Raw genomic sequence first — 14,008 nt, 5'->3', positions numbered from 1 at the left:
TATAAAATAAAAGAAAAAAAAAAGTATGTAGGTTTAGGTTAAAACCTTAGAAGGTGAGACCAAGATCTATACCTTAGAGCAAGGTACTAGCGTCTTGGACTTAAAAAGCTAAATTTCCTAGGATATGGGATTTGAAATCGACATGATGACTTTGGTTAACAACGGTTTCATCGCTCCCAACACCGAATTGGTTACTGACGATGTCACCTATTATCTTTCCCTTAAGTTATTGGGTGGTAAGAAGAAGAAGAAAAAAAAATCTTACACCACCAAGAAGAAAACCAAACATAGACACGTCCATACCAAGTTAGGTGCTCTTGCTTTCTACAAGCTTGAAAACAACGGTAAGGTCTCTTTGTAACAAAAGGGTTGTCCCAAGTGCGGTCCTGGTATCTTCATGGCCAAGCATTACGATAGACATTACTGCGGTAAATGCCATCTTACCTTGAAGATCGATGCTGAAACTGCTAAGAAGAACTTAGAAGAATTAAAGAAAAAGCAAGATGCTAAGAAATCTGGTGCTGCTGCTACCGATGCTGGTGCCGGTGGTGCAGGTAAGAAGGACGCTAAGAAGGGAAAGAAGGGTAAAAAATGAACGAACTGATTATTTATATAATTAAAATAAGATAATAATAAACTAGTTCTTAATTACTTTTGCTTCGCTTAATATATTTACAAGATTTGTATGTTAAACTTCATATTTAATACAAATCTATTATTTAAACTAATATAGTATTAGACTAGGTTTTTATTTGCCTTTTGATATAATCAATTACTTAATTCATTCATTCATATTTTTAAACTCAATTTTGCTAAAATATTTTTCAAATCTATTTCCTACTTATTTCACCAAAAATCAACAGTATCCTAAATATCTTACTAGCTAGCTAGCAAGCAAACAAATAACTAACTAAGTGCACATTTTTTGAAACTAGATAAAATTTTAACTTTATATTTTATAATTTAAATATTTGGGATTTTATTATTGATTTTTTTTTTTTTGGCAAAACGAACCTCCTAAAATTTGCATATTTTTCAACAACCATCAAAAATGCTCAACAATTTTTTAAAGATCTATTTATTACCAGCACTTCAAACTATTTATTTTTATTTAAGCAGGAGGATTAAATGTGCAATTGTGGCATTTTATTATAAAAATTTGATATATTTTATATTTAGTATGGCTGCAAGATTATTTTACAAATTAATTAGAAACCAAGAATACAAAAATAAGTTTTTAACATAAGATATGCATTTCAGAATATAAAATTGTTGAGTACATATATATTAATTATTAACAAATGAAAAATATCCCTGATAAATTATTATCAATCATTTATAACATCAAGAACATATAAAATAAAATAAATTTTAATATTAACAAATTATATAAACCAACCACTTTAATTTAACATTGTAAGATATTTATAAAATTAACCAACCATGCATGTTTACCTTTTGATTATTTAAAATTATCAAATTATATTAACATTGCCTATCTCCTCCCTATGAAATATGCTAAATATATAACTCAAGCTTAATTCAAAAGTATTTATCTTATTTTTACAAATTTAAATAGTTCAAAATTTTAAATTATTTATTGTAAATAATTTCTAAAAATCTTTCATTTTCGTGTAGTAGATTGTAAAATTTTAAGATATTTAATTTTATCTATAAAAGAAATGGTTCGTATTTTCTGTTTGTTTGTGAGACTAGATATTAAATATTTATATATTTTTGTTAATATTTAAATATTTTAAGATATGCCAAATTCTCTCAAATCTAAAAATTTTTTATTTTTAAGAAAAATATTTAATAAAAAAGAAACAACAAAGCAAATACTTTTTAGTAAAATAAATCATTTAGAAAAATGTCAGAAATAAAAGTTTAATTTGGTGACGTTAATGAAAAAAATTATGAATTGTTAAGAACTTTGAATTCTGTAACATTCCCAGTTTAGTACACTTTATCATTTTACAATAAGGTGTTGACTTATAACAAATACTCAAGGTTAGGTAAATAGCAGACATATTCATACATGAAATATTTCAAATTATTAACTTCTACCAAGAAAATTAGCAAAATATTCATATTATTAATTAAGCAAAATACCATTAATAATATTTCATTATTAACTCAATTCAAAATACTTATTCATATATTTAAAAACCGTTTTTATAATGATTATATCAATTTATTTTAATTATTTCTAGCTTTTTATAATGATATTCTTGTTGGAGCTATGACATGCAGACAAGAAGAAAAGGATGGATAATAAAGTCTTTATATTTTAACTATTGGAGTATTAGATGCCTATAGAAAGCATAAAATTGGTAATATATTCATTTTTATATAAACAATTAAAAGATATGTTTTTTTATAATTAAACTAATCCATAATTAATAAAATTATTATAGGATCACAATTGATGGACGAATTATTAAAATTAGTTAAACAAGATCCAGAAATTAAGTTTATTTATTTACACATGTAAGTGAACAACGAAGTTGGTCTATAGTTTTACAAAAGATTTGGATTTGAAATTGCAGAAACTATAGATAATTATTACACTGATATTAGTCCTAAAGCCTGTTATATTTTGAAAAAGATGCTTTGATTGGCATTATTGAGCACTTTTAAATATAATAAAGCATTTTAGAACTTCAAATAGAATTAATTAACAAAATGTGAACATTTTTAAAAACATAATTGGATAAAAAGATAAAAATTATTTAAATTTATTGTTTATCTGTATTTCATTTTCTTATATATAATACAATCTTTATACATCATGTCTAAAAATACAATTAGAAGAGAATTAACTAACTTCAAGCACATTATTTTGCTATATTTAGTTGTACTTTAGGTTAAAAATTCAATGCATATTTTAACATACTAAATAAAGATAAAAGTTTTATCTAAACTTCTATAAACATCTAATAAATATGTGAAATTTAATAAAAATATATTTAAAAAGGTAAAAATTTATAATCACTTTATTTTATGATTGGGTTATTCGAAATGAAACCTAATCATGCAAGAATAATAAAAAATATTATTTTTATTCTAGTTTTCTATTTTTTTAAATCAGCATTTTACAGTTTTTAAAAAATATGTTTACTGAGTAGACTTCAATTAAAGGAAAATAAATAAAGTTAATATATTTAAATTTTTTTGTGGCTATTTTTTTAATCTAGTGATGATTTATTAACAATTAAAATAACCAACAATGATAATATCGTATTATTATATTAACTAAAAATTTATTTGGTTGTTGTGACTTAATTTAAAAAATATTTAGTCTGTTAGGAGTTTTGATAATAATTTTACAAAAATTTGTTTTTGTTAAGTATTTTTAATGGTTTTTACTTATGATTTTAACTTGTATTCAAAGATTCTTTAATGTAATTTAAATAAATGAAATAAAGTTTTTAATTGTTAAGCTGACTTTTTTTTTATTATCTGTGGAGTATATTTTTAGGCTTTATTATTTTACAAATTAAGATCAAACATAAGTACTTAATTGTAATAAATAAATTGTGGGTATTGACTTTATTTATCAGTCTTAAATGTTGTTTAATAAAATAAAAAAATTAAGATAACAAACCTAAATTGATTTAGTTTTTACTCACTTTTTTAATGCCTTATTTTAAAAATTGACAAAACTTAATTCTGATGTATTATCTCTATATAAGCAATAAAACTTCAATTTCTTTTGTTTTTTATGGTTATAATTAATAACTAATTTTAATTTTAAAATTAAAATCCATCAATCTAATATTAGCATCTCACATTAATAGAAATATTATTCTCAAAGTAAAAAATGTTGCTGCTTATTTATATTATAAACTACATTATAAAATAAAACATATATCTACCACAAATGTAAATATTATTGATTTAATTTAATTACCATTTTTAAAAATGGTTTTTATGATGTAAAAACTAATATTTTTAAGAAATTACATTAAAATTTTCAATTTAACATTTATGAACTAACTTGTGGTTGTTTTTTATTACCCTCTTTTCAATTTTTGTAATTTAAAGAAATTTGATTTGTACAGAAATAGAATTTTGGGTCTTGGAATTAATTCTGTTTAAAACCTAATTAATTTCAAAACAAATTAAAAAATAATTAATAAAATAAAAATCTAAAAGAAAATAGAACTTTAAAACAAAGAAAAAAAAACTAAAAACAAATACACATCAATGCTTAATTTAGTTACTGTTAGTAGACCTTAGTTGGTGGAGAGTCAACATCTTACACAAACTTACAATCCTATAGCTCAATAAACTGTTCCTGTAATGTAGTTTGTCACTAGTAGCCCTCAAATAATTCCAGTTTCTTAACAAGTTCTACCTATTTAGAATAACTTTAATGATTAGAACTTTTTGAACCAATCTAGAAGTACAGCAATAAGCACTAGCAGAGTTAATTACTAAAATGAAACTCCAAGAAACGTAACCTTCTGTGTACCTGCTTAAAGTGCTAATAATTCATCATTCATAGCTCAAAGTATGAATTAGAATTAATTTGAAAGCAACCCATTTAATTCTTAAAGAATTGTGATTAGAAATGATGTCAGTCCTTAAAGAGTGATTTACTAGACTAATCAAGATATGTCAGCATATTAGAATAATTACAACTATCAACATCATGATAATTAACAATTTAACTAGTAAAATGGATATTCAAAAATAAGATCCAATTCTCATAATTTTGCTAAGGGTTTCCCTAACTAAAATAATCAATATGACAGCTATTCTCCAAGATAGTCTAATAGTGGTTTCAATACTCCAACAAGAAGAAGAGACAATCATTTAAGCTTCTCATAGCTACAAGAAAGGATGAACAACGAAGAAAATGAAAAGTGTCAAGATAGGTAATACTCTTAAGAAAGAGTGAGATTACATACATACTCTAATGATAATTAAAACTTTGACCCAAAAGAAAAGAACCTAAAAAAGAAAGTAGAAGTTTTAGAGCTTTAAAGAAGCTTAATAGATGATCAGCTAAAATTCAAAGAATAAATGCTGGAAAATGTGTCTCATGAGCATAGTTAATGCTACACAAGAATTAGATAGTTAGAATAAACTTTGGTTTAAGTCATGTAAGAAAAAGAAGAAAACGAGCAAAAGCTTAGAAATGACTTAAATCAATTAAAGATGGTCATCTAAAACCTATAAGAACAAAATAATAATTACGTACAATAAATTCTTTAAAAGAATTAGATTTAGTGATTTTATTTATTTTTTTTATATGAATAAATAAAATTGCATATTTATTGCTTATAAAATTTAGATAATTATTATATAAATATACATTTTGTGTAAAATGTGATTTTATGTATTGTGAGTAAAATATGATTTATTTCTGATATTAAAATTTACTTATTTAGATAAATATAAGAACTTAATTAAGATAAGATTGATAAATTAAATGCACAATTTTCAGTTTTCATATACATGCATAAATATAAAAGCAAGCATACATCATTTGTTTAACTTTTAAGGGTAAAGAGATTTTATTTTATTTAATTAAATGAATAACAAAATAAAAAATATCTAAACAATATAAAATGCTCATTCTAAATTCATACAGTAATCTTAATCAAGTAGAATTGAGTTAATTCTTTTATCTTAAATGTGTTAATTATACTATTGTTTATTTAAAATTGGTTAAAACTATTAAATATTCATGTCCATTTAATCATCGAATTCTACAAAAGAACCTAAAGATTTTGAGCTAGCATCTTAATTAGGAGCAGAAAAAATAGAGCAAAGTTTTTTATCATGCATAAAGTTATAGCCATTTTTTTAGTACTCATGAGCTCTCAAAATTAATTTAAGGTTATTTTTGTGTAAAAACTTCTTTGTTACTTATTTACCAAAATATATTTGAGAGATGGATTCTGAAAATGTCCATTACCCTTCACTTTCTTCTGGCTCATTCCATAGCAAGTGGTAAGCAGGTCCTTTTTTAGTAACTAATTTAACTTTTTATTTAAATGAAAATCTCAATTTTTACCTTATTGCACTAGACTACTTTCATCATCTTTTACATTTAATATCTGACTTATATCATTAATTTAATGTGATAGACCTGCATGAACACAAAATACCTCGTTTTCAATTACAGCAGAAAGTGGAAGACACTCAAAAACAGATAAAAATGCTTTCCAAATGTCAATAGACCCATATTTATTATTACATTCATCATAAAATCCATATATTTTTGAAGTTGACGTTGTTTCATGGCTGCCTCTAAGTAATGTAATTCTACTAGGATATCTTAGCTTTAATGCTATCAGATACGAAAAGCATTCAATTGAATAATGACCTTTATTTATGTAATTACCTAAAAACAAATAATTAGTATCAGGAACTCTGCCTCCTATCTAAAATATTTCCTATAGATCTTAAAATTGTCCATTTAAGTCACCCACTACTGTAACAGGACTTTTCAGATTGATTAACTTATCTTAGTTTTATAATTATTCTAAGGCACATTCGCAAAGATAAAGCAACGCTTTTTTTGGTAATTTTCTATTATTAGTTATTGCAGATATGATTTAGTCAAGATCATTTTTAATCATATGAATAGATTCCTCTTGTTCCATATCACTACTACGAAAAATATTTTTAAAGATAGATTAAAGCTTAAATATCTCTCTATTAATTATCTTAGATTTACTTAACAATCAAATTCACTATAAAAATAATTAGTTTTTACAATTTTCAGATTCTTAATCTAGTTCAATAAAATGAAAATTTTTAGTTTGTGGTTAATATAAAATTTACAATTTTTAAAAAATAGGACTCTCTAAATTGCGTATTCAAAAACAGTAAATCAATTTAAATAATTTTAAGTCAAAATCATAATTAATAATAATGCATTAATTTTTCTAAAAGTTGATATAAGTTAGTAAAACACATCCAAATTAATCAATAAACTATTATACTGAATGTAAAAAGAAGTGGTCTCAAAATTATAGAAAACAAAAAATGATTGGAAATAAGGTATTTATTTTTGATAAAATGATAGAATAACTTTAATAAATTAAAGGAAAGATTATTTAATATAACCACACATATATATTTATATAAATAAATCAAGCCTTTAATAAAATCAAACAATTTATTTAATTATTTAAGAGAAATCATGTTAAAATTAAATGATTGATAGATAGATAGCTGATATAATATATCAAGTAAATCAAAGGAAATAGTCAGGAGTTTTTTTAGTTACATGAGGTTCACCTCTACGAGGAGCAGGATCAAATTATAAATATGTAATATTCATTTTTTCATCTACTTCGATAATGGCTGCTTAATTACCGCATCTATAACAATAATTAGGAGCTGAAAATAGTGTCACTACTTTTTTATCATGTGTTTATTAATATCCTTCCATGACAAGTTAATGTGCTCTGTATATATAGTTGATACCATTAAATTTTAAGAACTTCTCTGACATATCTTAACCAAAGACAAAACCAGCACCTCTAGGACTACGATTAAAACCTGAACCTTCTTCAGGATCACTCCACAGTAAATCACACATAGGTCCTAAAATATTTAATTAAAAAGTTTATTAATCTTGAATGCAAATATTATTTTCATGGCTATTTTTAATAACTTTTATATTTTATTAAAATTTGAAAGGAATTCATTTTTCAAATTTAAATAAACGAATTCGATTGCTTTTTCATAAATTGCTTTTGTAAATTTAAAGATTTTTCTTAGTTTCAAAAATTTTATTTATAATTATTAACTAAAAATATGGTTGGAAGGTATTTTTCATATATTTTTATCTATTTTTAAAGTAGTAAAATAATATTCATACCTTCATGAGGGATTTCGCAAACTCTGTCAATCTAACGAATTTCATCTAAAGTTTAAATATTGGGAGAAAGACCACCATGGAGACCAAAAATAGAGTTTTCAACTAGAGCTGTTAAAGGAAGGTAATCAAACAAATCTGTAAAGTATTTCCATACATTGGCATTACCATATTTACGAAGGCATTCATCATAAAAGCCATAAACTTATGTAATTTAACGAGATTCGTGGTTACCTCTAAGCAAAGTAATACGGTCTTTATATCTGACTTTAAGAGCAATAAGAAGGGTCACACATTCTACAGAAAAATAACCTCTATCTACGTAATCTCCTAAAAAGAGGTAATTAGTGTCAGGAATTTTACCTCCTATTCTAAAAAGTTCCATCAAATCATGGAATTGTCCATGAATATCACCGCAAATCGTTACTGGGCATTTAACTGGCTAAACATTTGATTCGTGTTGTAAGATTTCCTAAGCTTTTTCACATAAAAACTTAACTTCGTTTTCAGATAATTGCTTGCCATCATATAATAAATCTATTTGCTAATCCAAATTTTATACTTCTGCTTATGAAAGTTTCTAACTCATAATAATATTATTTATTTATTAATGGTAATTTTTTCTTTTGCTATTCTTAGTATACTAAATATTAAGTTATCGAAATAAATGATCAGTTTGTTTGCTATAGAATTTTTAAATTCTGCTTATAAAGACTGAGAAAATTGTATTTTTTGAATTTTTATTGCCAAATATTTATTGCAAAATATTAAATTGAAATTTTTTAAATGATTTTGTTTATTATTTTAAACATATTAATAACACAATTCTGATATTAATCAATGCAGCTACTATAGCTTGCTGATTATATCAGTCTTTGATTCATTTAAAATAACCAAAGATATGAATGAAATTTCTATATAAATTTTTTATCTTCTTACAACCCCATAAATGAATGAATAAGGTAATTTATTTTCATTCAAAAATTTAAAGATTTTTGAAAATTTAAAATAATTCAAACTTTTTTGATTGATGAATATAAAATTTGATCATTTATTCATCCATCCATTTATTAAATCATCATTCATTCATTTATATTCACAGTACATTTTTTATTTTTATTGTTTTTTATACAAAAAGCTTATTTTATTTTCCTGCCATTTTAGATTTTAATTTAATAAAATTATTAATTTTTAAAGCAAATATATTGATTGATAAATGCATTAGAAAATATGAAATTTGGAGTATTTGGAATTTTGTTTTTATTTATTTTTACTTTTAAAGAAATAAACATAAAAACTTTAAAATTATTTTCTTCATTAATAAATGCTTTATTTTTTTATAAATAGATTTTTCACTCCAATAAGCACATGTTATCTCTTTTTAATTTTGTGGTTATGTCAGAACCTATTTGCTTCAACTTTAATAAATCTATTCCTGTTTCTATACCTAATTATTGAAGAGAGTATACAACATTTTCAGTGCAAACATTACCAGCTTATTTTTTAGCATAAGGGCAACCTCCAAGACCTGCAATGCTTGAATCCACAACACTTACTCCATGCTCAAGGGCAACTAAGATATTTGAAATAGCTTTATCAAAAGTATCATGGAAATGAGCTGCAAGTTTTTCAACAGGGACTTATTTCTTTACTGCAGTTAACATTTTATCAGTTTTTTCAGGAGTACCAATTCCAATAGTATCTCCTAAACTTATTTCATAGCAACCCATGTCATACAAAATTTTACTGACTTCAGCTACCTTTTCTGGATCAACATCACCTTAATAGGGGCATCCCATAACAGTAGAAACATAACTAAGAAGGTTATAAAATTTTTTAAAATATTTAATTATCTAAAAGACATAAAATGATTACCCTCTAACTAATAAATTATGCTTTTTTGCTTCCTCAATGACAGCTCTAAATCTTTCTAAACTTTCAGCCTATTTTATTTTAGAATAAGTTAAATTTCTACTTGCTGATTAATATTTTAAAAATTGGTTATTTACTATTGAACAATTAATATTTTTCTAAGTAAAGCCTTCAGAAGCAGCTCCAAAAACTGCTATTTCCTTTACACCTACTTTCAAAGCTTATTCGAGACCTTTAACATTAGGAACTAAGCAAGGATAAGAAACATTTGGGTACTTGTTTATTCCTGCAAAAACTTCCATATTATCTCCCATCTTATATCATTTTAAATTTACAAATAAGCGAAAAAAATATATTTAAAGCTTGTCAATTACTTGAGGAACCCATTTTGGTGAAACAAAGCTTGTAGTTTCAACAGTTTTCAAGCCACTATCACTCAACCTTATTTTTTACGATTTGTTAGCAATTATTATTTTTATAATTCTTAACAATTTACCTGTTAATTAAATCAATTTTATCCTTTGCAGGAAGAAGGGTTGCTTCATTTTGTAAACCGTCTCTTGGACCAACTTCAACAACTTTTACGAATTTTGGCAATTTAATATTGTTCTATTTTACTTTATTCTAATTTTATAAATTATTTAAAAATGCCTTATTCTCAGATATAAATCAATTACGCTAAATTGAGAGAGCAAGTCATTTAAATTTTTAAGTCTTTATGCTTTAGTAAGAGTGCTAGCCATTTTATTTAAATTACAGTTTATTTTTACAGATTTATATTTGTATATTTAATTATTTTTATTTGTATATTAAGAAGACTTTAGTGACGAATTAAGCAGTGATTTTATTACTTATTTTGGATATAAAAAGTAGAGTAGGATATTTCCAAAGTATATTGCATTTTATCTGATAGTTAAGTTCTAGAAGATTAAAAATATCATGAGAAATTTCAAATTTACATGTAAATTAAAAAGTAACTTTAGATCATTAACCCACCAAATATTTTAAAGAAAGATAATTCTGCCATTTGTGTGAAACAAAGCCAATTTCCTCAAGCATAATTAATAATTATATTAATATTAAATTTAATTTATAAAAATTAGATTATGTTAAGATTAATTTCAAAAAATTAATTTACTAAAAAATAGTTATTAAAATAAAGAATTTTAATTAATTCATTAATTTTTTTTGAATGTAATTTTTAGAATCAACATAACTAAAAGTATGTAAGATATTTTATTGTATAAACATATTAATTTTCAAATAAAAATATATATATATATGTTAGTTTTTAAAAAAATATTTGATTATAAATTATTTTTTGATACACAAAAAAATAAATATTTTTTTGTGGTTTTTTAACTAATTAGTTAATTTTTTAATAGGCATACACTGAATATTCGACCAAATATATTCAAAAAAGTAAGTAACATTAAATAAAAAAAAGAAATATTCTTAAATACTTTTATTTAGTTTTAACAAATAACCTTAATTTATTCATTAGATTTTTCTTAAGCATATTTTTTTTAGTGCTCATCTTACAAAAAATTAAATAAAAAAAATATAAACATTAAATTATTCGGTATTAAGCACTCTATTTTACTTAATATTTGACATATTTTTAATTTATTTAGAAGAATTTAATTTGATTTATAAAATAAAATTCTAATTTATTTAAGGGATTAATGAACGATAAAAACATTAATTTATTACAAATAAATGAAATTATGAATATAAAATAAGTTAGAATAAATCAAGAAAATCTTCTTTATAATTTAATTTAATTTAAGTTTTATTATTATTGAGAAATTTATTAATTTTATTAAGTATCTTCCTCATCAGAGTCTGATTAATATTCATCAGAATATTGTTACATATGAGTTGGATTACGTTTTTAAGAATTAACTTAAGAAGGTTTCTTTTTTTGATCACTTTCATCATCTGAGCAAGAATCATCACTCAAACAAATATCATTATTTTTAAATTTACCCATAATTTCTTGTTGACATTCATTCCAATCTTCTTAGTGGCAAATAGAATTACGTCTCTAACAGTGAATAACTTCCATTTTATCAAAGGAGGCCTACCTGTAGAGTTATGGAGCACATTTTCCAATAGCTTCATCTAGATCTTCGTCAAGATGCTTTATGCCATTATTATCCTTAAGCATTGCATTTTTAGAGATCATTTCATCTTTATATTGCTAAAGGATTGCCTTTGCCTAAGTATAATCTTTCTTTTAATTGATAAGTTGATTTGCCTATTTAATTTTTAATCCTCCAACTGCTCTGGAATGAGTAACCATCATTTCTTCATAGTATGCTTGTGTAGAGTTATTCTTAATTTAATCCTAATCAGCATCCTTAAAATCAATTTAAAGTGTATCATTTTTACGGATAATGTATTCCTCCTTAACAGCTTTAATTTCTAATTCAGCTTCAAGAGCTGCAAGAGATCTGTTTTGATCAGTTAATTTGAACTGTTCAGAATTAAACTGCAAATCAAAAACAAAGAACTTGTTATCTCCAATTACTAAATGAGGTAGATATATCTCAAAGACGCCTTTCTCATAATCCTACTTCACCCAAAGTTAATCACCTCCATAAACTTGAGTAATTGCTAATTTTGTTTGTTAACTATTTTAAGACTTAATTCTAATTCTAACATCTTCACCAACTGCACTTAAGAGACCACTTATAGAAAGTACAAACCATTCAGAAACCTTTTTAACATCTTCAATGTAATAATAACCTCCTTTGTGTGTTTCAGCTATGTTTCTCATTTAAGTAGCGTCGTGGTCGGCTCCATATCCATAAGTGTTTACAATAAAAGTATCTTATATATCATAAGATTATATAAGCTTTTATACTCTTAAGTCTACTTAAGGAGAATCGTCTTAACCATCAGAGAGCAAAAACATGCAAGTGATAGGATTTTTTTCTTTTCTATTTTTAATCATCCATAAACCTGCTTCCATACCTGCTTCAATATTAGTAGATCCTCTGCCTACTATGTTCTTTATAGCCTTTTTTAACTCAGATTTGTTTTCCAAATTGTTTCTTAAAAAGGGAGTTAAAATTTTTTCAACACTATCAAAGCTAATTAGGCAAATTCTATCGTTCTCATTCATAATTTTAAGAAGATATTTGAGAGATTTTCTAACTAATTGAGCTTTTTTACCAGACATTGAACCACTGTCATCAATTACACAGATTAAATCCATAGGAACTCTTTCACTTTATTCCTTAGGTTGTTTAACATGTAAATTGACTCCACAGACAAAACTAGCAGATTTCTTAATTGAAACTTCATTAGTTTCACTAATTAAGTTAAATTGAATTATTTCTTCAACTTATTAACTGCTTAAATTTTTGTTATTGTTTTCATTTTCACTTTGTTAAGTTTAATGGACTGTTTTTGACAAAAATTCTTTATTAACACTGTTTTCTCTTTCTAAACAAAAGTTTGATCTTTAGTCATGCAAACTTTTATCATTTAACTTGTTTTAGCATCTAAGATTTACACTTGCTAATTTCTATTATAAGTCCTCTTTTTATTTTTACAAATTTTATTGTTACTAATTAGAAGATTATTTTGGTGAGTTGGATTTAGATCTTGATTTGCTTCCTGCTGAGTTATTATTTCCCATATTTACTTATTATTTGAGTTTTATTTTATATTGTTTTGCTTTTCAGTTTTGTTTGTTAATTTTATAATTATAGGATTTTATTCAAAACCAGAATTTAATTGTCAATTAATATTTAAAGAAATTGAATAACTCATATAAATTTTTGTCTCCATCAAAAAAATCTTCTATAATTGAAAGTTTTAATCAGTATTTTCTTGATAGAGACACAAATGCATACAAAATCTTTAACTTTTCTATGGTTTATTAACATCTAGTTTTTATGGAAAATATAATAGACGAATGAGCATATGTATTATGAATAAAATCATAGATTTATATTTATGATAATGATATATCAAATTAAAATGTAAGTAAGTTTAAAAATTTTAAAGCAATATAAAGAAAGATAAAGAAGCTAGCTTTACCAAAATATATTTTATTTGTTTTTATTATCTAAAGAAGTTCTAATGTTATTTTTTATTATGATTATAGAGTTAAAGAAATCATTTTTGAGTAATAAGAAGGGTTGAATTTGAGTATTAGTTTTTTTTTTATAAAATTGAAATCTGATTAAAACCAAGATTTTAAATTGTCTAGCTATTTCAACTCAAATAAGAAGAAATTCATTTATTTTATATTTTTTAATTTTAATAAGAGAGCCAGTT

The 14,008-nt window shown here is 23.9% G+C and overlaps 7 protein-coding genes across 7 annotated transcripts; 3 read left to right on the top strand and 4 right to left on the bottom strand. All coding sequences in view use genetic code 6, as the record gives it.

The window, feature by feature from the left end:
• Positions 1 to 25: 25 nt before the first annotated feature.
• Positions 26 to 595, top strand: TTHERM_00686150 (ubiquitin-40S ribosomal protein S27a; the record flags this gene model as incomplete). Its single annotated transcript, XM_001025217.3, has 1 exon — positions 26 to 595. The coding sequence occupies one exon, from the start codon at positions 26 to 28 to the stop codon at positions 593 to 595; it is 570 nt and encodes a 189-aa protein (XP_001025217.1).
• A 1,275-nt stretch (positions 596 to 1,870) lies between these two features.
• Positions 1,871 to 2,617, top strand: TTHERM_00686140 (acetyltransferase (GNAT) domain protein; the record flags this gene model as incomplete). The annotated part of the gene is made up of 3 exons (XM_001025216.1): positions 1,871 to 2,015; positions 2,214 to 2,333; positions 2,418 to 2,617. 3 exons carry the CDS (start codon positions 1,871 to 1,873, stop codon positions 2,615 to 2,617), a joined length of 465 nt encoding a protein of 154 aa, XP_001025216.1.
• Positions 2,618 to 4,125: 1,508 nt separating this feature from the next.
• Positions 4,126 to 5,241, top strand: TTHERM_00686130 (hypothetical protein; the record flags this gene model as incomplete). The annotated part of the gene is made up of 1 exon (XM_001025215.2): positions 4,126 to 5,241. The coding sequence occupies exon 1, from the start codon at positions 4,210 to 4,212 to the stop codon at positions 5,239 to 5,241; it is 1,032 nt and encodes a 343-aa protein (XP_001025215.1). The 5' UTR covers positions 4,126 to 4,209.
• A 342-nt stretch (positions 5,242 to 5,583) lies between these two features.
• TTHERM_00686120 (ser/thr phosphatase family protein) lies at positions 5,584 to 6,620 on the bottom strand (the record flags this gene model as incomplete). Its single annotated transcript, XM_001025214.2, has 2 exons — positions 5,584 to 5,975; positions 6,029 to 6,620. 2 exons carry the CDS (start codon positions 6,618 to 6,620, stop codon positions 5,584 to 5,586), a joined length of 984 nt encoding a protein of 327 aa, XP_001025214.2.
• A 596-nt stretch (positions 6,621 to 7,216) lies between these two features.
• Positions 7,217 to 8,432, bottom strand: TTHERM_00686110 (serine/threonine protein phosphatase 2A; the record flags this gene model as incomplete). The annotated part of the gene is made up of 2 exons (XM_001025213.3): positions 7,217 to 7,569; positions 7,847 to 8,432. 2 exons carry the CDS (start codon positions 8,430 to 8,432, stop codon positions 7,217 to 7,219), a joined length of 939 nt encoding a protein of 312 aa, XP_001025213.1.
• A 647-nt stretch (positions 8,433 to 9,079) lies between these two features.
• Positions 9,080 to 10,747, bottom strand: TTHERM_00686100 (hydroxymethylglutaryl-CoA lyase). Its single transcript, XM_001025212.3, has 6 exons — positions 10,393 to 10,747; positions 10,212 to 10,339; positions 10,090 to 10,156; positions 9,853 to 10,029; positions 9,719 to 9,786; positions 9,080 to 9,658 (listed from the first exon to the last, which is right to left on the bottom strand). The coding sequence occupies exons 1-6, from the start codon at positions 10,654 to 10,656 to the stop codon at positions 9,196 to 9,198; spliced, it is 1,167 nt and encodes a 388-aa protein (XP_001025212.2). The 5' UTR covers positions 10,657 to 10,747; the 3' UTR covers positions 9,080 to 9,195.
• Positions 10,748 to 11,468: 721 nt separating this feature from the next.
• Positions 11,469 to 13,364, bottom strand: TTHERM_00686090 (Von willebrand factor type A (vWA) domain was originally protein; the record flags this gene model as incomplete). Its single annotated transcript, XM_001025211.1, has 1 exon — positions 11,469 to 13,364. The coding sequence occupies one exon, from the start codon at positions 13,362 to 13,364 to the stop codon at positions 11,469 to 11,471; it is 1,896 nt and encodes a 631-aa protein (XP_001025211.1).
• Between the last annotated feature and the right edge of the window lie 644 nt (positions 13,365 to 14,008).

This window comes from Tetrahymena thermophila, assembly GCF_000189635.1.
Source record: "Tetrahymena thermophila SB210 genomic scaffold scf_8254365, whole genome shotgun sequence".
Taxonomy (NCBI): Eukaryota; Ciliophora; class Oligohymenophorea; order Hymenostomatida; family Tetrahymenidae; genus Tetrahymena; species Tetrahymena thermophila.
Note: the sequence above shows the minus strand (reverse complement) of the source record. Positions and strands in the feature narration are given on the sequence as shown.